Source organism: Cyprinus carpio, unplaced genomic scaffold (genome assembly GCF_018340385.1).
Source record: "Cyprinus carpio isolate SPL01 unplaced genomic scaffold, ASM1834038v1 S000006773, whole genome shotgun sequence".
Lineage (NCBI taxonomy): Eukaryota > Metazoa > Chordata > Actinopteri > Cypriniformes > Cyprinidae > Cyprinus > Cyprinus carpio.
Window position 1 is genome coordinate 110903 of NW_024879364.1, and position 23952 is coordinate 134854.

A 23952-nucleotide genomic window follows, 5' to 3' on the forward strand; every position below is an offset into this window, starting at 1 on the left:
ATATATATATATATATATATATATATATATAATAAGATATATAAAAAAAAAAAAAATATATTGATGACATTTAAATGTTTTTATGACATTTTTTTATTTTTCATTATTTATGACATTTAAACATTCAGAATTCATGCACCCTCTGGGAATATCTACTCTATATGAATAAAAGCCTTCTGGGGGCTGAAAAAAAAATATAATTTTTATGAAGTGATACAAAACGCAGTATGTTGTTGTGTTTGTTATTTAAGTAATAATTTCATGCAACCAAAGATGCATACTTTTTATATGACCAAAAAAAAACTCTCTCTGTTTTAGGCCGTCGCATACATCTTAATCACTGATGCACCTGATGCTTGTGTTAACCACATATCACATTTCACTCCGAACATCATTCTGAGAATGAAATTTACCCCTCTTTCCTTCACAAGGGATGGAACAGTGGCTATATTTAATAGTTTTTTTCCGGACTCTGACTATTAAAAAAGACTAGGCTACTGTTGGTTTTGAAACGCGGTATCATTAGGTAATAATCTACTATGTTTTGTTGTTGTTGTTTTTTAGACATGTATCATGTTAAATACCATGTTTCTGAACACAAATCACAGTAATACAATATCTTTTGTGAAATTACATTAGGCTACCATAAACTCTTGATTTATTGTCTTAGACTACTCTGGAAAAAAGCTAATGAGTCAGCACTGAAAATAACTCTATTCCTTTTTAGAGCTTAGATTTAAAACATTAATTTTTAAAACAGTACATTAAAACGGTAAAATAAGCCAACCATGGTGGTTAACGCAACATAGCCGGTAGTGTTGGCGGAATTGTGCATTAACCTTTGAGAGACAGGAAGTCCAGCTGACTGCAGGGAAGTGCGCTTTCGCTGTGGCTTTGGGGACCATCCTGTTTGCTGACTCACCTGAAACTGATGAAGTATTTGTGAATGAACCCTACGAAAACAATCTTAGCCGACCTCACTAATGTCTCAACATCCTCTGGCCCGCAAGCACATTTCACCATGAGAAAGCCTATTGAACCCCTTGCTCTTTACAGATGCAAATGTTTGCTAATGTTTCACATAGAACATTCCAAGAACAAAAGCTCATTCAGCCTCAAACTACGAATCCCCTATAGGACGCCCTACAGAACATAAAGGCCTCCCGGAAAGACCTTGTTTCCATGTGTTACACGTGAAGATGGGTGTAATGACAAGTGGCGGTCAGTGCTATAGGGAGTTCTGAGTCTACATTTAGTGGAGAATGGAAGGGGGGCGGACAGAAGGAAAACCACCCACAGCTGCAGGCCAAAGGGGTCACCTTTGATGTCGTCTTTGAACGGCAGATGTCACGAAAAACGTCACAACTAAAATGTCAAATCCAGTTTCGATGCTTCATCCTAGAACTGAAAATATGCATTGGTCCCTCCAAATGAGGAATATACGTTCGTGTATGGTTTGCTTCTGTCCGCAGCAGGAGGCAGACATTCCGGACGAGTCCCCGGCTCCGGCAGAATACCTCAATCCTAAAAAACATCTTGTACTAATAAAGGACGGTGAGAGCCACCACAGACCCTTACAGCATCTTATAAACAGAGATCATACGCGTATTGCAGCTGTGAGTGTTTTCACCACTAATGTCTAATTATGTGAGGTGAAAACATGAGATGGGTGACTCTCCATCTGACTTTTGACAGGGTGTATGTTGCATTATTCGTCAGTTGTGGTCTCTTCGTTCGAAATGTAATGGCCAACTGTTTTTAAAAAACTAAAAAAAAAAAAAAAAAAAAAAAAAAAAAAAAATCTAAATAAACTATTAAAATAAAAAAACAAATAAAACAAAATAAACAGAAGGATAAAAAAGAGAGAATAAAAACTCAACGTATTTTATTTATGTTGTTGTTCACATTTTGTTTCGTTTAAGTACTAAAATGACTAAAACAGAGGCGGGAAAAGTGATAGCTTTAATGTCACTGATGTTAAACTTTGTGCAAAATGTTAGAAAAAGACCCACGTGGCATTTGGGATTCACATATGGAAAGGGGAAATACTTGTAGCATGAAACCTGACTTCGATTGAGTCTTTTTCTCTCAAGTCATATGTCCAAAAGACTATGATATGACATCAAAAGACTTGCAGCTTTCATAGTAAGGAAAAAGAGCAGGCCTAGAAAATCTACTGAATGTCTTCTGATTAAAAAACGACAATCTTATGTCTGATGGACAGAATTTAAAATTTGTAATATATTTGTACAGGGCGATACCATGTTTTTTTCTATTATTATCTATATTACTATGATGTAGGCACTACATTTGGTTAGAGTTTTAAAATGTAGCTTAACACACCAACGTACATTAAATTATTTTTCTTCAGAAAAACTTTTCAAACAGCAGTGAACACATCATTTTATGCCATGTCAAATAAAAGCTGACTACTCACTGTGCCTGAAATAAGGTTGTCTCTCTCCGTCAGCAGACAGACGTCCGGTCAGTAGTTTTCTGTGTGTAGAGATGTAGCACCTGCTTCAGCTCGCCTGTCACTGATCATGGACCAGCTTCTTAAAGAGAGACTCACTAGTTTTTGATCTGGGGAGAGACCACACCCCCTGTACCTCCTACACATTCCTGCCCGTCTCACCCACCACGCCACCAGCCCCGGGAGCCTGGCCAGACTTCTGATCTTAACCGTGATTGAGTATTGGATTTGAGGTGGGTTTAAGTTTAGATCTCAGATCAGTCCCCTGCGGGAGACCCCATGTGGGCTCACCAGTTCTGGTTGGGCCAAGGTGATATAGAAGACTCCCCACCTCTGAGCAGAACTTCAGGTATAATAAAACTAATAAATCACTGTGAAAAGTGATGAAACTGTAGATGGTGGCTGAGATAGAGGGCAAAAAAGAATGCTACATTAAAAACGTTTTATAGCAAAAGAAAATTAATAGTACTTAAAAAAAAATATATAGTAGAATATGGCACTATTAACACTTAAGGTCATGAATTTCATTCCCTGGGGATATAAATACTGATAAAATATGTGCCTTCAATCAATTTAGGTGGATAAAAGCATCTGATAAATGTTTTTTTTTAAAAAAAAAAGCTGATTTATTTTTTTTGTGGAGAGTACCTCGTGGAGATAGACAACGGGTATGACTGAATTAATAAAGCAAAAACTCCATGCATCCACACCAGTAGGTGTCAGTATGTTATGAGTCCAAAACCACTACAGCCTCTTATAAAGAAAGGATAGATACAACTGTGAAGGATTTTCACTGATATTGTGTAATTAGGTGAGTTAAAATTAAATAATAATAAATAAATAAATAAATAGGATTTACAACTTATTTAATCTTATTTAATAGTTACTAAAACTGAAATAAAAATGAATAAAAACTAAATAGACATTTTTAAAACAACAAAATTTCGAAAACTTTATCTACAAGTAAAATGGAAACAAAAATAAAAACATTCAAAATATGAATAAATACTTAGTATAGTAATGATACTAAAATAATGGATAAAAGTGTCTGATAAATGTAAAAAAAAAGTGGGTCAGTCCCTCATAGAGATCATATGATGTTATAATTCATTTGACAATCATATGAATTATTAAAGCAAAAACTTCATGCATCCACACCAGCAGGTGTTAGTATATTATCAGTCCACTATTGCATCACTACTTTATCAAAAAAAAAAAAAAAAGGTGCTTTAAAGTGCAGTCATACTGACCATTGTTCAAAGAATTTTCACAGGTGAAATCCAGTCATTTTAATAGTAATCTACGCAATCCAGAATTTTTCGTGAGGGCAAAAGATTTTCCCACGCAGATTTCGCAACAGGTTCAAGTTGGTCACCTGGTTTGGCCAGCAGCAAATTTGACTTGGTTTGTGCAAACATTGCTACACTATTGACACAACATTTTATTTTATTTTGCCTTTTTTTTTTAATACCATAAAATACAGATTGTTACATCTGTACAAGCTACATTTCCATTGATTTAAATCTCAAATATCCAAGACTTATATCTTTTACTTTTAGAATTTAGAATTTAGCAATTTTCAATAGTTATTACAGTTTACAAAAAAAAAAAAAAAACACACTCATTTTATTATTTGCTGTTGAGAAAATTGAAAGTCAAGATAAAAAGAAAAAAAAAAACTTTTTGATTTATAATTCTTGTCCATGGCACAAAAACTCCCCCCCCCCCCCCCCCCCAAAAAAAAATTTGGCTCATGGTTTAAACAATGACATCAGTGGAGTCTGAAAGGCTTGTTTAGAGTGATGAATAGAGTAAAAATCAATCAGCTCTGTCTTCACTAATCAGAAGATCGATAACTGACCTCCTGTGTCTGAGCGAAGCGATCATCAAGTTTGACGAAGCCAGTAAACACAGCTGAACTGCCCTCGATGCCTTTCTCTTGTTTCCTCTTCTTTGCTGACTCAGGAGCGGCTTTCGGGGGTTTTGCAGAGAAAGCAAAGAACAGAGACCTGTAAGTAAAAACAAGAGAGACGACTTGAATCCTTAAAACTCTTGACCTCAGCAATAACATGGCACTTTATTGAAAAAAATGGATAGGAAAAAACACTGAATCTGATTATACACACACATGCTGGTACTGACCGAAACTGACACATAATAAAATGCATCAGGCTTTTAAGTTCCTTAAAGGAATAGTGCACAATTTATGATTTTTAACTAAATTATTATTATTAATAAGTAATATGTTATAATATTATTTTACATGTTATTTTTGTATTTTAGAATTTATATTTTATTCATTCCAAATATTTATTGTCCCATTTTTTAGTATGGAGAAGAGTAGCCTGAACACTCTTCTAAGTACTCCTTTTCTGCTTCATGAAAGAAAAGAGGATGTGTTTCAGTCAACTTGAGGCTGAGTTCGGCCTAAAATAAACCCAAGGCAAGTATGTGAATACAAACACTTCTAGTTACACATGCCTGTAAAGCACTGACCAGATATTTCTGGCCTAAAATATGAATTTTGAGTGAGCAATATTATGGATAGAGGACTCGTATTTTAGCCGGTAGCAACAGATTGAAGTTAAAATGCCTCAATGATAGATTTGTTTCTTACAAACAAGAAGCTTTTCTCTTTATTCATTAACTCTCATTAACTGATGGACTGGAGTGGTGTGGATTACATGTGGATGTTTGGACTCTCATTCTGATGGCACCCATTCACTGCAGAGGATCCATTGGTGAGCAAGTGATGCAATGCTACATTTCTCCAAATCTGTTTCCTTTAAAGTCACACACACTTTCACTGACCTGTTTCCTGTGTCAGTGAATGGAATGAGTACGAATCTTTCCCCTTGATCAGCCTGTTCCTCTCCCAGGGCTCATGACTCTGTTGGTCAGTACAGTCAGTGTTCAGAAAGGGGAAGGAAGGTCACTGCCACCCAGCAGGACATGGACGCCTGGGCACTGCAAGAATCAGGCTGCTGTGCGTCAATTCCGGGAGAATGTTCACGGAGCCCAAGGACACCGTCATTGAAAAGGGCTGCGTGAATGTTTCTAAACAATCCAATTTACGGAAAAAAAACAGCATTTTGGGGGATGTTTATTTTTCTATGTTACAAACTTACCATAAAGCAAAATTTATAGGCTTAAGGAACATTTACAGCACAACCCGAGAGTTTGGAAACATTCCTGTTCGCATGGCTAAATATTTGAAATATATGAACGCTGTTGCCTAATGAGCCTGAGGTTTTAATTACTGAGAATCATATGAAAGTAATTAAGGAGGACCAGCTCACATCGATGGATCAGCCCTACAAACACTCTCAACGGCTATGTTCAGATGATATACATAAGTATAATATCTGAAGCAGTTTACAGCAGGGTTATTATAGTTAACAAATACCATTAAAAAAAACATTTATGTTCATTTAAATTAAATAAACGTTAATTAAACAAAATATTTGGAAATATATATTTTATTTCAGCTAGTTAACAGGTCGTACTTGATGTACTAAAATAAAAAAATGTGTTTAAAAAATGACAAAAAAGAATTACTAAAACTTCAAAAAAAGAAATTAAAATGTACAATATGAAAATAAAAACTAGTTGAAACTATTAATAAAACTATAATAGCATTTCAGTGATCCTAAAGTAACACTGGTGCGCAATATGCAATGGTAAACACTTTATATACATATAATATTTGCATACTATATTTATACATACTGCCTACTGTTTTTTTAAATAATATATAGTATGCATTGATAAAAGCTTCAAATGGTAGTAGCCTATGCAACAACACTTTGCAAGTGTAATTCAGCAAGAGATACTGCACATTCAGCACAGTCTCATGACAATTCCTAACTGTTTTATGCTACGTTTACGAGTTCATTTGTATGTTTCTGCATGACTCACTCATGCTCCATTGAAGGTTAATGCAGTGCAGCTTCATGCTTACTGTGCACTATAACATTGCTCTGGAATTTAATGCAAATCTAACCTGGAAGCCACTGCTAGATACTTTCTGCTAATGCTAAATGCAGCTGCACAGCCCGAGATGGATGGAAGCTTTCCATGTAATTCTGAGTTAAATATAACGTGGGAGTTTTGATTGCAGATTTAGGATATAAAATTGTTTCATATGCACTGAAGCAGTTTGAGTAACTCATATGAGAGAGATTACGAGTCTCCAGAAACAGCAACTAAAAGCCATCACTGCTCATTTTTCGCCTCTCCATGGAAATAACAGCTAATCTTCAGGAAATCAAGCAGGAATAAGTGTCCCAACTGGGAATATGGGTGGGTGGGTGTGAGACCGAGGTTCCTTAAAGATGGAATCATGGATATGGAATGTAGATCCAATACAGCGGTGAACATTTTGTTGAAGAAAGTGTTAAACATGTTATTTGCTTGCTAAAGCATTCTGAGCTGTTATTAGTGCAACGCTATGTGGTAACTAGCCTGTTCTAAAGGGTTGCTAGGTGGCTGTTCTGGCCAGAGTCAGTAAATCCCACCCAAGTCTCTATGATGGGAATTATTTGCTCATTTTATCCTCTGAAAGTCTCTTAATTAGAACAAGCCAAATGATTTGATAAAATCATTAATGTTTGTAGCACAAATGGTGGTGAAAAAAAAAAAGTTCCTCTGTTGTTATCGTTAAAGCAGTAATTGTCCTCATTCTCATTCAAAAAGGATGATTATCAAAACTTAAGTTGTTATCTCCTTGGTTTGAACGGGTCTTTAGTGTTAGTGGTTTGTTTAAAATCTCTTTAAGCAATAAATAGTGAGGCTTGATTTAGCAATACTGTAAATTAGTCTATTCTTAGGTCCAAATGATTTTCCTGAGTTTCTGCCAGTGCCTTTGTTCAGTGATTTGCATTGCTGGAAAACGGTCTTTGTAATGATAAAAGTTCCCACAAGCAGAAGATAACATGCTCTTTTGTTTGTGGATGGAACATGAAGGAAAGGAAGCAAAGGATGAGTTCAGTCCTGTGGAAAAAAAAAAACAGAGTTCGACAAGAGGACAGTGAGGAAAAACAGACTGCAGAAGGAAAAGACGGGTGACTGGTGGAGAGATAAAATAGCTTTAAGTGTATAAACTAGTGCTGCAGGCTAAGTATGGAACGCAATTAAACTGATCATTGAGAAACACTATAAATAAACAACATTAACTCACCTTAGGCCTCATTTACTTTCTAGAGTGACAACTTAAAGTAACAGTTCACCCAAAAATAAAAAATTGTTTGAAATGTACTCATTCTTAGTCCATCAAAAAATACCGATTTAGCTTGTTTCATCATCTGAAAAGAAAAAATTGGAGAAATTTAGGATTACATCACTGGTTTGCCAATAGCTCCTCTGCAGTAAATAGGTGCCATTATAATAAGTCCAAAAAGCTGATAAAAACATCACAATAATACACAAGTAGTCCACATGAATACAGTCAAAGATGCAATTTGTTTGAGAAGAAATAAGAAAAATAGAATTAAGTTAATGCAGATTTAAGTCTGCAGACGGGTCCAAATGATGTCACTTCCTATGCATCACATTTTATGGAATATTTAATAGTAGGAATAGTTCATAAACATTTTTAGACAATGAATATAGTAATATCACCTCAATTAAATCACCACTTGGGTAGAATTTAGGGCTCACCTACATTAATTCTCACTTAATGTTCTTTTTTAATACCGAATGAATAGACAAACAGTTTGATGTGCATTTATTCATGGTATTTCCTTTAATTCCATCTGGTCATTTCAACTGTTAATAAATAAAGACGGCCACGACAGTGAGAGGGGGGCGGGGCTTCTCACAGTGACTGGCAGCACTGTGTCAGTCAGTGCCTTAAACCGTTCAATCAAGGAGCGGCAGCAATTCCAGTCACAGCATAGTAAACAGCCATTCATTCTCTCTTACTGGCTGACAAGAAAGCAGAATCAGTTCTATAGGAACTACATGCAAAATTCAGGCTGTAGTTTTACTCACTTTTGTACTAACCCTAATTGCATTACCTCTACGAACATCTCATCCTGATGATCTGCGAAGCTCTGCTTTTTACGCAAAGCCTGTCAATTAAAGCATTCAAATGCAAAACGTTCTTTCCAAGGGCTTCTTCAAAATTCTAAACAGAACGTTCTAGAAGGTTCTCAAGACTCCTTCTTAACGTGCTCCCGATAAAAGTCAAACATCGCTAAATATTCTCTATTTCTATGGACACATACAAACAAACTCGACACTCGTACACAAACCACATTAGTGTCTTGGCCGTACAGCCCATAATAGTCTTCATGTGGATGATTACGAGGAAACATAAAGAGTCAGGACATCATTGTCAGACCGCAGCCTCTTCTCAGTCACACAGCCGGAGCATCTTGCAGCTCGTTTGCCGGGGTTCCACGTACACGCATCAAGCCCTCCCAAACACAAGGGGGCACTACACAGCAAGCGTGTACGGGATCCAGCGGGTGGGAGTTAAATGAAGGGGGACGGATTCTTCGCAAGAGGTCACCGACGGCATCAAACTTCACAGATGACTACCGGAAAATCGACGTGGATACAAGGGTGATCCAACTTGATGATTCCCTACAGAAAAATTTGAAATAAAATGTTTATCATAACAATTAAACGATTAAATCATGCAGCAAATGTTCACAAAACACTACGATGCTGACTAACCTGAGGTATGAGATTCTTGTGGATTCGTTTTAGTTTGGCTTTCTTGCGGCCATTTTTTGTTACTACGGTTTCTTCGTAAAACTCGTGGGCAAGGTCGCCATCCTCGTCGAAGTACAAAGAGTCAAAACATGGATACAAGTTAGAAAACATAAATAAGCAACGTTTAATACCTTTTCTTGAGTCTTAAGGCCTGTTCACACTAACAACCATAACTACATTAGCGTCCACAACAACACACAATAACATTGACTTTATTATAATCGCATGCTGCGGTTTTGTCATCTGCCGCTTTAAATGGTTGCCTTCTTAATAGCAGGATCAACTCTGATTGGCTGTCAATATTTTTAATTGTTCATTAGCTGAAAAAAAACTTGTTCTGACAGTGATTCCTCGAATGTCGTTCCTCTGTGCCATTATTGTTATAATTATGGTGTTGTATAGAAGTAGAACAATAGATTTGTAATTTTCGTTATTGTTCTTAGTCATTTTGTGCATTCCACTGTGCAGATTTTCTATAATTTTTCTATATAAACATGCTAAAGATGTTTACATATAATTTTTTATATAAAGAAATGCACATAATTTCTAGCATAGTTAATATTTTGCATATAAATGCATGTTTCATTACTAGGCCGCTTCGTTTTTATTTTTACAGAAAATATGTAATAATTAAAGATTCAGAAAAAAATACTTTTTTTTTTATTGTTTTGCATAAATGTTTGACATTACTTTTTTTCCTTTCCTTCAAAAAGCAGATTAAATATTTCAAATTGGTTGTGCATATCAGTTGTCACACACTTAACCACTTAACTGTCACCGTCCCACATGTGGGATGCTTGGCGCTCTTTTTTTGTCGTTGTCCTTTTTCTCTTTAAAATCTTTTAGTAATCATCATAAATTATTCATATTCATATTCATTCTTTATTGTATACCAATAAAGAATGTACATTATATACCACTTGAAAGCTTAGAAGCCCAAGATTCATCCTGTGACATTGCGTTACCATGGAAATGGCACTTTAAAATCTTATGGCGGTCTCCTCCCCCTTAGTGGGCAGTGTCAAGTGTCATATTACAAAATGCATTACGGTCTTTTTAGAATCAAAACTTTTTATAATCTTGGCAACAAACATATCATTGGAAAGGTCTGAGTCTCAGGATTCCATATTTGGTGGTTAATTAAGAGATAGAAGTAAAATTGACAGAGAAATCTAGAGAAAAATTCATTAAACAAAATTCAAAGGAGTTTTGGTGGCTGTTTGTGGTATGACACCCTAAATAAAATCTCACAGGAATGTCAATTTTTTTCATATCAACTTCAAATTTGGAACATAACTTATTTAGACACAAGGCTTTAATTTTATACCAATTTTAGAGTAAAACCTGTTATGTAAAATATTTATAATAAATAAAATAAAATTAATATAGCACATTTTATTTAAATTAAACTTAAACAACTATAACTATACAATAATTTAATTAAAAAAAAAACTAATCTAATTTTAAACTTTAAAAAGAGACCAACCTTAGGTCTATATTCCAAAGTGTTCATAAATTACAACAATTTAAGTTTGGATAGTGCACTTTAATGCCTGTTTTAAAAAACTGGGGGGTGATAGTTAAAGGGTTAAAACATAAATTGGCTGACCTCTAATGAAAAATCTGTATTTTCTTAATTACGTTTTAAAAATTTACAAATAAGAGTAGTTATGTAAAACAGATCACCCTGTCAGGGTTTATTTTGCAATAATGTACTGTACTTTATTTGTTACTTTATACCAAAGGTCCAGTTTCCTCAATGACTCTCAACAGTTTGAAAATGTTACTTTCAAAATCTCAAGTATGTCTGTTGTTCAGATTATCTGTTTCTTGTTGCCAGTGTAAAAGGCACAGTGGTCCAGTTATGCTGTCTGAAATGAAGTCACATGCCAGGAGCTGTGGTTATATTTACCTCCTCCTGGTAAACACGAAAGGCGTTGCGTTTCGGATGCTCCGCACCCGGGCCAGGCTCTGCTCTTGGCCGTCTTTAGCAGGTTCATCTCCGCCACCTGAACCTGAGAACGGCCAGTAGCCTTTACCTTTAGACCCGCTGCCACCCATCATGGGCTGCAGAGCATCTCCTCCCGCCTCGGGTCACACTCAGACAGCGTACAGCTCTGGAAGAAGAAACAATAATCTGTTACTGAACTCATAGTGTTAAATATTGACACATTTGATCTGATAATGATGAAATATGGCAGCTCTTTATGACATGGGAAACCTGGGATCTCTGCTTTCCCACTCAAACATATTATTAAAGGGAAATCCATCATAAGTTGATTAATTAGACCCTAAATAATATCAAATTCTCACCTCAGCATTAACATATATAGCATCTTAAAACATGACAGATTGTGTTTGACAGCCAAATAATTTACCAAAAACTGAATTTTCTTATATTACATTAATAAAAATTTGAATAAAAGTGCTGTTACAAATAAATAACACTCCATTGATGTAGCTTTCATGCTAATGCGGCTAACATCATCATAACGTCCTACAACGTTTGTGTCTGTAACATACAGTTATTCGTGTTTATAATGATGACACTTACTTGAATGAAGTCTCCTGATGTTAAATGAAGCAGAGCAGCGGAAATAATGCGAAATTAACGCCGGTTTGAACTGATTTATCGAGTGTGTAAAGTCACTCACAAGCGAACCGCTGCAGATCAGAGAGAATCAAGACACGCTCAGCCGCTCGTGCTGAAACCGGAAATTACATGGTAGCGCTTCGGCGAGGACAATGGATAGAATAAAAGTTCGGGAATATGATATAATAAAAGTATTTTTTTTTTCGGTCAAATTTTATTTGTTATTGTCATGTTTTTTAATTTTGGTGTCGCTTGATCTTTATTTTTTTTAAAGGCATTATTTAATCAAAATTAAAGATTTTGAGGCAATCTATTTTTCTGTATGAGAAGCACCCAGCACAGGAATTACAACATTATGTATCCTACACAGACATATATAATGCGCACATTAATCATATCCTGTGCACATAAATTTTCGATTTAATTTTTCAAAATAATAGTCAAAATAATAAGTCAAAAATAATTTAAAAAAATGGTTGGGCATATCAGTTATCAAACAATTTAACACAAATATATATATATATTTTTTTCATCAAAAATGATTTCTTTCTTAATTATATGGTCGCACTGTGAAGTATCCAACAGCGGATATTTTTTTCAAAAAGAAAAGGACTTGAAAACTAAATGATTTCCCTTTCCATTTATGTAACAAAAGTGCTACTTTCCAAGGTTAAAGTTTTGTTATTATTATTAAATGTAATTAATTAAATTTATATAATTTCATGGTTCTTGCACACAACAAAAACAGTCATTTTAAAGGGGAAAATATTTTATTTAATTTCATTTAATTGATAACAAATATTCAATATATACATGGGTGCTTCAATATCTGACAAGTATTGCATCACTAAATAGTGAATAGATTTTAATACAGACATTAAAATAAACCCTTTTTTCCCATTACAAGTTTAAATGGTGCTGAAAATACTGTTTAATCTGCATATGCATTCACCACAGACCAATAATCTGCGGCTCACACTGGAACGACGTCACTCCACAACTGGATCTACAGCTACGACTGCAGCATTTCTTCCAGTGTAACGTCACACTCCTCTCACGCTCACCAGTCACCCTTAAACACACGCTAATCCTCTCTCTCGCTGCGCTTACAACCCTTCTCATGTCCACTGCAGGACAAAGGGTTCTTCCACACACTCTCTGGATTCAAACAGTAATAAGCTGTGTACGAGCGTCCTCAGTATGTTTCCGTCTTGTTTCCTTTCGTTTCTGAGGTATGAGAAGCAGCTTGTTTCAGCCCGGCGTGCTGAAGTTCTCCAGAGCCTCTTTCATCTTGTCTCTGGCCAGAGCGAAGCGCCGCACGATCTGCCGCACGTGATCCTCCTCCTCGCGCTGCAGGATGCGCAGGAAGTTCTGAAGCTCAGGAAAACTGAACGCATCCCACTGCCAGAAGAAATAACATACTGGTCATTCCTCATAAGTGCATTTATATTTGTATTATTTCTGATGAACACGTAAAGATGGTGAGTTCCTGTCAGAAGATTGTTTACTCACATTGACTTCCCCGGTTTCATTCTCTTTAAGGACTAAACTGAGGACCTTCTCGTTGGGTCCAGCACACAGACGCAGGAAAAGTGGACGCTCATCATCTGCTAACTTCCTTAGATACACTGGAAAGAGAAAGACAACATGATATTTTTGACCCTGGACCACAAAACCAGTCATAAGGGTCAATTTTTCTAAATTGAGATTTATACGTCATCTGAAAGCTGAATAAATAAGCTTTCCGTTGATGTATGGTTTGTTGGGATTGGACAATATTTGGCCGAGATACAATTAAAAATTATTAAAAATCTGGAATCTGAGGGTGCAAGAAATCAAAATACTGAGAAAATCACCTTTAAAGTTGTCCAAATTAAGTTCTTAGCAATGCATATTACTAATCAAAAATTAAGTTTTGATATATTTACAGTAGGAAATTTACAAAATATCTTCATTGAACATGATCTTTACTTAATATCCTAATGATTTCTGGCATAAAAGAAAAATTGATAATTTTGACCCATACAATGTATTTTTGGCTATTGCTACACATACACCCCAGAGACTTAAACCTGCTTTTGTGCTCCAGGGTCACATTTATTATTTGTTTACAATGTATTTATTGTTTATTATAAGAATCGATGTAGAGATGTCAAAAACTAGGAACGGTCAGCACACCTTGGTTCTGTCGCTCGCTGCGTTCAAACAGAGAGAACTTGGCCGGATTGTCCACCACAGTGAACTTCTTCAGCAGTGCTTGGATGACCTCTTTGGCCCGTGTGCTGGAGCTGATGTGCAGGTGTTTGACCGTGTCTCTGGGCAGGTAGAATGAGGTGCCGCGCTTCAGTGCTTTGTGTTCCCGACAACCTCCATCCCGTCCTGAGGAGGAGGACGTGATCTGTGGAGGGGGGAGAGACACGGGCCGGGCCAGCTTGAACTGGACCTTTATGAAGCCAGTGTAAGATCCATCACGGTTCTGATAGAGAGGACCAGAAACATTTTACGGTTACACTCTGAAATTTGATACTTACAGTAAACACCACAAATAAATATACATAATATAATTATACACATAATATAATATTATTGCACTTGTGTATTATTATTATTATTATGTGTTATTAAAGGTATTATAATATAAAGACGACCAAATAAAACACACACACACACAATATTATAATGTATAATAAATTATTATTATTTTGTTTTATTATAATGCAAAAACTACTAAATAAATATTTGTATGAATATTATATAAATTATGTACTACTATTTTTAAAATAAATTATATATTTTATATAACAAACAGTATTCTATATCACATAATTACTTTATAACTAATTATTTAAAATTAAAAAAATATATTTTTTAAATATATATATATATATATAAAAAGGATATAATTGATAGTGTCACATTTTTAATTAATTCTATTTTATAAAATGTGTTATTATTATTTAAACTAATGGATTATATAATAAATAATATATATTATATATATAACAATTTCTAGATTAATATATGCTTACATTATATTATTACATTTAAACAAACGTATTCATCTAATTTTATTTGTTAGAATATATAAATGTGACCAAAGCCACAAAACCAGTCTTAGGTGTAAATGTTTAGAAATTGAGATTTATACATCATCTGAAAGCTGAATAAATAAGCTTTCCATTGATGTATGGTTTATTAGGATCAAACAATATTTGGCTGAGATACAATTATTTGAAAATCTGGAATCTGAGGGCGTAAAATAATCAGAATACTTAGACCTTAAGTTGTCCAAATGAAGTTCTTAGCCATGCATATTACTAATCAAAAATGAAGTTTTGACATATTTACAGTAGGAAATTTACAAAATATCTTTACAGAACATGATCTTTACTTAATATCCTAATGATTTTTGGCATAAAAGAAAAATCGATAATTTTGACCCATACAGTGGTTTTTTTGCCTATTGCTACAAATATACCCCAGAGACTTAAGACTGCTTTTGTGCTCCAGGGTCACAAATATCATTTTGATAATATATGACAGTTTTGAATTAAAGTGAGTGAAGTGATGTGGCCAAGTATGGTGTCCCATACTCTGAATTTGCCAGTCCTTAACAAACGGCAAAAAAACCCAGTATGATATATTTACATATTTAACACTGACAGGTTTCCTTACCAGAACCATGAAGAGGTTACTGTTGACCTGAGCGTTGTATTCTTTCACTTTCTGTTGTATTTCACTGACAGACAGCTCCGGTTTTCTCCAGTCCACTAGTTCATCCTGTAGGACAAGAGGACAGGACGGTGTGTGATACATCACATGACCACAGGAGGGAGGCAAAGAAACCTCAAGAGAGACTCAGATTGGCTGATGTATTCCTCAAGATATACAGTGTAACAAACAGAGAATGTGTGGGATAACTTGATCATTTGTCCTTAACTCAGTTTTCCTGAGATACAAACCAATAAGGATCAGATTTTGAAGAACTTTGACAAAGATATCTGACTTTTATGCAACTCTATTGAACAACAATAGCTGGTTGTGTTTGTACAGCAGAACAATCGCAGTCTGAGGCATAAAGTGGGTTTGAAACTGTCTTTCAGATCCAGCACAGAGAAAACAACCATGCCTCATCCAGAAATAGCAGACAGGAAATGGGAACGAACACACACACACACACACACACACACACACACACACACACACACACACACACACACACACACACAGTTCCACACTCACTCATATACACACACACACACACACACACACACACACACACACACACACACAGACACACACATACCGACTCTAAATGCTTTTGAACGTGTCTGAATAATTCACAGATTTTACGAAACCTTCCTAAATTTTTGGGGAAAAAATGTTTCCTATATTTGAGATCCCTAAAGATTTGCATATTATTGCATTACTATTCATTAATAATAACCAGCAATTTAATTTTTTTAGGAACTTTATTATTTATTAAGTATTTATTATATTAAATGTGATTACTAATTAACCAGTTATTATTTAATTATTTTTAAGTTTAATTCATATGGTGCTATTTACTTGTTTCACAATACATATTGCTCTTTTTTAAACTGTATTGTGAAAAGTACTATATAGACTGAAATAAATATTAATTTAAGTAGCTATTAAATATGTATTAAAATAAATATATAATAAACATTTAAAATATAATAAATAAAACCACTGTTTTTAATCTAAAAATGAATGTCTATTTTAAAAATAATTATAATGTTTATAATTTATGAAAGCAAAAGACAAACTCCACCAAAAATGTACAATTTGGTGCATTGTTGTCTTTCAAACCAAAGCGTAAATACACGTAAAAAAGCGTATCCTTGTGGCACGGCTGATACAGAAGACTTATTTGGAGAGACACAGAGGAGAGGAATTGTTGAATAAAGTCATTCTTTTTGTTTTCTTCGCATACAAAAAGTATTGTCATCGCTTCATAATGTTACGGTTGAATCACTGATGGCAGATGGACTATTCTGACAATGCTTTTCATACTTTTCTGGACCTTGACACTGTTATTTATTTGGCAGTCTATGGAACAGTCACAAGCCTCCTGGTTTTCATCCAAAATATCTTAAATTGTGTGCCGAAGACGAACGAAGCTTTTACGGGTTTGGAACGACATGGGGGTAAGTGATTAATGACAAAAATTTCATTTTGGGATGGAGTAACCCTTTAATACACAGTGTGTTTCAGTGATGTCACATGAATAAAAACAAACCTGGTCCATGAACAGAGTGCAGTGATGCTTTGGTAAATCACGTTAAGAACTACTCATCATGACATCATCTGAAGAGGACCCCCCACCCCCCAAACATCCACACAAATGTCTAAAAATGTCCAAAAAGTCTAAAAAATTATATAAAAATACTATAAATATTTAAAAATAATGTATAATTTGATTAAAACCGCTGATTATACTTTTAAATAATTATTTACATTACTGAAAGTTATTGGGAGTTGATGTAAGCATCATTTAAAATAAACACGCACGCGCATTGTTGGCACACCGAGCCGCAAGATATCCGCTTCTTCAGTTTCTCCTGTTTAAACTGGACTTTAAAGTCGCCCAAAAACGCCAAAATAGTGCAAAATAATGACCATTAACCACTGTCTTACTTTTTCCTTGCGTTTTTTGGTCTTTCTGAATGACGTGCGCGCGGTGTAGAACTGCTCGAGCTCGTGCTCGGAGTCGCTCTGGCTGCAGTATCCGCTGCTCGCGCTGCTGCCCCACGTCATCTCGAACCGCTCGCAGTCCCTCATTATCACACCGAAAGCAGCCACGGGACCGTGGAAGAGTTCCCGCTGCCTGAGTTGGATGATGCGGCTCTCTGAGTCTGACCGACCTCGTGCAACCAGGATGCAACCGTTAGGCGTGATTCGAACCCCCACCCTTCCGCTGTGCTCCGCCCCCTCGCACACAGGCTCCTCCCCCCATTCAGTCCTGACGCGCCCCCGCAGAACAATGGCATACAGATTGCTGTTTATCACATATTTTAAACATAGATAATATTTCCTTTCTAAATATTTTCTAACCAATAAAAGTATAATTACATCTACATATAATTATATAGTTGTTACAAAAATTGCATACAATAATATGTAACATTTGTTGAATATATATATATGAAAAATATATAATGTATTTTAAAAAGTATGTTGATAATAGTATAAATATATTTTAAATTATTTTTATTATTATTAAATCCAATATTCGTTACATATAAAAATATAACATTTATTTTAAATAGTATATTTATAACAGTAAATAGTAGTATACATGTTTTAAACACACATACACTATCAAGCACATAAAATGTATATTAGTAATAATAATAATAATTATTATTATTATTAGAATTATTCTTATCTACAATATTACCAGTTCGCATCCAAACATTTAGTATGACAAAGTGCAACAACCAATGTACATCACTACAGAACGCAAATAAAAATATAATTAGTCTACATATAAAAATACATTAATTATAAAAAAATTACATATAGTAATATTTGTTATACAAATATATAACATTTATTTTAAATGAAAAATTTATAATAGCAAATAATAGTATAAATGTATTTTAAATATAAATTATTATTATTATTATTATTATCATCATCCAATATTTCCCAATTAACAAACATTTGGTATGACAGAAAATCTGTGCAACAAACAAACAACATGAATCACTACAGCTGAAAATAAAAAATATAATCTATATATTATTATATAATATTTGCATAAAAAATTACATTTAATGTCATATATAAAAATACAACATGTACATCAAATAATACACTTATACTTGTAAATAACAGTATAAATGTATTTTAAACTTATGCATAAATAAATGTATATAATAGTAATAATCGTAATAATAATTATTATTATTATTATATACAATATTACCATTTGGTGTGACAGAAAAATGGGCTGCAAATAACACACATCACTACAGTGGACAAAAGAACTGCTGGATTTCGGGAGGATATTATATACGTATAAATGTTTCATATGTCCTGTGCCGTCTGCATAAAATGTGCTGATGGATAAAGTCTTGTGTGTATTTAAAAGGATTAAAATTATAAGAATGACCATCACGCAAATGTTGCATGGCCAAATGAGAGTTTAAGATGATTTGCACATTTGTAATTAGGTAAGAGCTCCATTGTTGAGCTGATTAGTTCATTCACCCAGCTGTCAGTCCTCCACCCTCCCCCATATCACTTTCACATCATTACTCAACAAACACTCACTTACACTGAAAATCAATGGCAGATCTCTCCTTCACAGATCCACACTGTGATTAGAACTTTCAATTATTATGGAAATAAACCAAATATCCAATGCAACTCTATAAATACTAGAATTGTTAATAAATTCCACATTTTCAGAAAGCTAAAAAAAAAAAAAAATCGATCAATCTAGGAAATCAGGCCAGTTCATGTATTTATTTACATTTTAAATGTTTAAAAGTGAGCAGCTGCTTTATTGTGTGGTTGCTAAGCAACCTCTCCTCCGTGGCGCTGTTGTAAATTGCACACGTCACTGTGTGTGTAGGACGGTAATAAAACCCGCACTGATGGCATATGGTGCTCTGAGACACTGATCTACGTCTAGCGACAGATGACAGGGTGGAATAATTTAATTATGTTTTAATGTAACACATGCGCATGTCTCTGATTCACATCTACTAGTAAACTCTCCTTTCTAGTAGTTCGCTCACCACATTAGTGTCCGTCTCGATCGTGTCCTCGCAGCAGTTTAGCTGTTCGCTGACGGCGTCGCAGTTCAAGCTGCAGTCCAGTTGAATGAAGGGTTGACAGCGGAAGTGACAAGTGTAATTACAGTCTGAAGAGACAAAACGTTACTGAAAACAAAATACATATAAATCCAGCTATTTTGAAGAATGTGTGTAACTGTTGCCGGTAGCCATTGACTTCTATTGTATGGAGAGAAAAAAATACTATGGAAGTCAATGGCTACCATCAACTGTTTGGATGCCAACATTCTTCAAAATATCTTTTTTTGTGTTCAACAGAAGAAAGAAACGCATACCGGCTTGAAATTTGAGGGTGAGTAGATGATGACAGAATTAACATTTTTGGGTGACTGTCTCTTTAAATACAGTTCTCCAGTCACAGAGCTTTATATGTTTTTTTAGAGAGCTCAAGCTTTGATGGTCCAGAGCAGTGTGACTCATCATGAATGAATGCACAGCGCCACCTGCTGGTCATGCTGATGTGTGTTCTGGGTCATTTGATGAATAAGTCATTCATCTGTGGTCTGGTTTTGACTGACCCATTTTTCTCAAGGCCTTACGAAGTGTAAAAACAATGCTGTTTATGATCGTTTTAACATTTGATTATCTATTATGATGTTTCGGGCAAATAGAGAAAGAGAAAAACAGAGAAAACTATATTGTTAGCTTTTCTGAAGATTATGTGGGTAGTAATTGCAAATCTCACTGTTACAGCGTCAAGATATCTGGGAGGTTGCCAGGGAATTGCTAAGCTGTTGCTAAAATGTTCTTGATGGTTGCTAAGGCATTTATTTATTTATTAATACAGTTAAGCATTTATTTATGCATTTATTTATTTTCTGTTTGCTACTCACGTTCATTTTCTATATTGTATGTGTCCTGTTGATTTGATTTGAAGTATTTTTTTTTACACATAGTTGCACATAGTTTTTTTGTTTTTCTTAGATGAAACAGTTCAATTAAACACATAATCCATCAATTAATTATATTTTTTGTAATTTATTACTCATTTATTTACAGATTTACATTTATTTATAATTTTAATGCATGTATTAGTTTCTGTTTGCATTATTTGCCAAAATTAAAATCAGCTGCATGCATTTTAACATCAAATTATTTTATTTTATTTACTACAACTTATTTTAGTTTATTATTTTGTATTTATGCATTAAATAATGACGTTCGATTGATTTGCTATTCAATTTCCTCTTAAATGTCTTGACGTTGTATTTACAACACACACCCAACACACAATCTCTGTCCAACAAAAGACGCTGTCTAAACTGTCTAAACATCCTTTTTCTATTGTCTTACGGTCTCTGAGGGTCAGATTGTCTTGACAGTAGCATTTACACAGCAGAAGACAGATACCCCTGCGGAAATGGTCTTGATTATCTCGTACCGCACACATAAATGACTCACGTGTGCAGCGGAGGCTCTGGCGGTACAGGCCCCAGATGAACTCTCCGCAGAGGTCGCACCAGCTGAGCTGCGTCTGGCTGCAGGGCTGGAAGTCGTGTCCCTGTCCTGGTTTACATGTCAGCCAGTCGGGGTCCTCCAGACGCACGCGCTCCCCCACCATCCGCACCACCTTCCCTTTGCTCCATCTTTCCAGAGTGGGTCCTGCACGGGACAGAGGGGGCGCTAACTCGATGCGGTCACCTGGAGTCAAGTCCTGCAATTCAATAAATTCACTTTTTGCCATCTTGGGAATGCGAGAGGCTGTAAAGCATGGCTCAGTAGGTTATGGGAGATGATTTATCAATTCAGACCACGTAAGAGCGACCATGTTTACTCCAAACCAGGCCCAAAGACTTCAAGTTCTGATGTGTTTGCATATCCAGGCTAAGAACAAACATGGATCACTGTGTCGATCCTACAGTCTTAACACAAAAGAGATGATGTTTTTTTGATGAGTTTTCAGAAAGATGTCCTCTAAGTTCAGTTTTCAGCACCATCTGGCTCAGTCTGAGGAAAAACAACAGAGATTAGATTAGATTAGATTGTGGTGTTGTACGATTACAGCAAATGTGGACAGTTATAATCTCTCTGATCTACAAAGAACTCCATTAATGTGTTTTACTATCAGTATATATATATATATATATATATATAAATTAAATAATATATATTAGATATTAACAATACTTAAAATGGTTAAATGTATTTATCAAGGTTGAGGACCCTTGATATTTGTTGAACAGAATTGAACGTTTAGTATGTATAGGGTAAGAGCTTCTTTAAACATCAGACAGAAAGTCTACAAACGGGAATATATGGGGATTTAACATTCCAGCGGGGTTGTGCAAACAAATCTGTCCTTTACAGAACCGCTTGACAACATCTATCTGGAGGCTGATCAGTATGCGTGAGGAGGGAAATTGCGCTCAAGGGTGTTTTAGACCATTTTTGTTGTAGGGCACCTCTTTTGGCTGATGTCCTAATCCAGAGAACATCCCGAACAACCAACCAGAACAGAAAGAGGCATAAAACGGGGTCACAAAAGAATAGCAAATAAATAACACATAAAACAGACATAGTTAAGTGCAGAATAAAATAGAATAGAATAGAATAGAATAGAATAGAATAGAATAGAATAGAATAGAATAGAAGATAAAGATTAGATTTGAAAGCACGTGCAACTGGCAAATTACTTTGGGAAATAATGCATAATAAATAAATGCACCAATAAATGTGTAATTTATGCACATTTATGTAAATTACATAAATGTTAATCTATAAATACATGCTTAAAAATTATAAATAAATTAATAAATATTTTTATTTAATTAATTAAATTAAAATGAATTAATAGAATACAGATTAGATGTTAAAATGTGACTTCAAATGCATTTAATGCATAGATAAGTTAATAAATAAATAATAAATGCATAAATAAATCAAGAGAATAGAATACAATATAGAAAATGAATAAACAGGATAAGACAATAAATAAACGCATAAATAAATAAACAAATAAATACTAGAAAATATAACAATACAAAAACCTGATTAAAAAAAAGAATTTGAAAATGTGTAGCATTAATTGCAGACAAATAACAGAAATAAACAGACGAATAAACAAATATAATGAAATAATATCTTGCAGATTAGATTAGCAATTTGACGTCATTGAAAAAAAAAACTAAATTACAAACTTCAGAAAGTGCATCTGTAATTTGTCGCTAACAAAACAAGTCACTTGTAATCAGGGGCGCTGCTAAGGATTTTGGGCCCCATGAAAAGAATCTTGACAGGGCCCCCAACACATAATGGTCAGAAGCGGTCAGGTTTACAGTAAACGCGTGTCTCAAATCCGCTCTTGGCGTAATTTGCGCGCACGACGCGTGCTTGAGCGAAGATAACGCAAGTGATTGCGCAAAACCGTGAAAACGTTAAACATTCCGCTCAGAACTAAAGACAAAACGATCCTCCACCGGCAGCAAGACGCTCCCTCAGATGTTTCCTCGTGCTTCGCGGTCGCAGCTCGAAACCAAGTCGATCAGTTTCTCTTCCGAACGCGCATTTATCCAGCGCGCGTTTGTGCGCATGCGCCGTACTCTCAGATTAACGCTTAATCCGTCCTAGACAGAGCTAAACCAGAGCAGACATCATTTCCTGAAGCATTTGGTGGACCCTCGGTCGAACCCCTGCCAGTGTGGGTCTATTTACAATAATCTTGTTTAAAATGAAACTCGTTCTTAAAGGGACAGAGCAGCCCAAAATGATTCACTCTCACATCATTCTTTCCTCTGAAGAACAAGAACAAGATTCTTAACGCAGCTCTTTGCTCAGTGCTCCATATAACTTGTAGGCTATGGTATTTATTTTAAGATGCATGATAGTTTTGTGTAAGAAACAGACTAAATGTTGTCGCATTTGACAATTCTTCAGAATATTGCATATGTGCTGGAAATACCCTTCAGAAACAGAAAGAATTTCAATTTAGATCACTTCCCATTTTCACATGTGAAACTTTAAGTGCAGTGAATACATAGCAATCTGGTGCACTTACCTTGCTGCACAATAGTTGCTGGCAGACGTCCATAGGCCTGATGTAACCCTCTTCCCCTGATAGCGGATGCGTCATCAGGAAGGGTGGCCTGGAGACCCACGGGAGGAGATAAGGAGGTCTCTGTCCTCCATTCAGTCTGGACGAGGGCCAGCAGGTCACAGGACACAGGACTTCACGCCAGTAATTGGTCGTGAATGTCTGATTTTGTTACGGTCACTGGATGTCATTTTCACTGAACAAACTCTGCTGTTTTCCCTGATATATGGCTGTAACTATATTAAGGGCAAATTTGCAATATTTTGATTCAGCAGTTACAATATCCAGTATGCAGTTATTGAGTCTT

At 35.2% G+C, this 23952-nt stretch overlaps 2 protein-coding genes across 5 annotated transcripts; both read right to left on the reverse strand.

The window, feature by feature from the left end:
• Positions 1-4204: 4204 nt before the first annotated feature.
• tusc2b (tumor suppressor 2, mitochondrial calcium regulator b) lies at positions 4205-11265 on the reverse strand. 2 transcript variants are annotated; one of them, XM_042756025.1, is made up of 3 exons: positions 11106-11265; positions 9155-9275; positions 8714-9061 (listed from the first exon to the last, which is right to left on the reverse strand). In XM_042756025.1, exons 1-3 carry the CDS (start codon positions 11255-11257, stop codon positions 8996-8998), a joined length of 339 nt encoding a protein of 112 aa, XP_042611959.1. In that variant the 5' UTR covers positions 11258-11265; the 3' UTR covers positions 8714-8995. The 2 variants fall into 2 exon arrangements, with proteins under 2 accessions (XP_042611960.1, XP_042611959.1); XM_042756026.1 differs by lacking the exons at positions 8714-9061; positions 9155-9275 and adding an exon at positions 4205-4482.
• A 1272-nt stretch (positions 11266-12537) lies between these two features.
• rassf1 (Ras association domain family member 1) lies at positions 12538-23629 on the reverse strand. Of its 3 annotated transcripts, XM_042756023.1 has the most exons (8): positions 23610-23629; positions 21367-21562; positions 21017-21269; positions 19559-19683; positions 15462-15566; positions 13965-14262; positions 13299-13414; positions 12538-13187 (listed from the first exon to the last, which is right to left on the reverse strand). In XM_042756023.1, the coding sequence occupies exons 2-8, from the start codon at positions 21451-21453 to the stop codon at positions 13038-13040; spliced, it is 1134 nt and encodes a 377-aa protein (XP_042611957.1). In that variant the 5' UTR covers positions 21454-21562; positions 23610-23629; the 3' UTR covers positions 12538-13037. The 3 variants fall into 3 exon arrangements, with proteins under 3 accessions (XP_042611957.1, XP_042611958.1, XP_018919793.1); XM_042756024.1 differs by having other exon boundaries at positions 21017-21562; positions 23610-23627; XM_019064248.2 differs by lacking the exons at positions 19559-19683; positions 21017-21269; positions 21367-21562; positions 23610-23629 and adding an exon at positions 17448-17724.
• Between the last annotated feature and the right edge of the window lie 323 nt (positions 23630-23952).

Bases quoted from the DNA above. Each gene is read 5' to 3' on its own strand.
- rassf1 (XM_042756023.1), bottom strand. From the start codon at position 21,453: ATGTTTGTTCTTAGCCTGGATATGCAAACACATCAGAACTTGAAGTCT. The intron at 13,415-13,964 runs GTGTGCTGACCG...TTCTCTTTCCAG, and splicing joins CAGCGAGCGACAGAACCAAG to TGTATCTAAGGAAGTTAGCA. The intron at 13,188-13,298 runs GTGAGTAAACAA...TTCTTCTGGCAG, and splicing joins ATGAAACCGGGGAAGTCAAT to TGGGATGCGTTCAGTTTTCC.
- tusc2b (XM_042756025.1), bottom strand. From the start codon at position 11,257: ATGATGGGTGGCAGCGGGTCTAAAGGTAAAGGCTACTGGCCGTTCTCA. The intron at 9,276-11,105 runs GTAAATATAACC...TCCATGTTTTGA, and splicing joins TTCGTGTTTACCAGGAGGAG to CTCTTTGTACTTCGACGAGG. The intron at 9,062-9,154 runs GTTAGTCAGCAT...ATTTTTCTGTAG, and splicing joins ACAAGAATCTCATACCTCAG to GGAATCATCAAGTTGGATCA.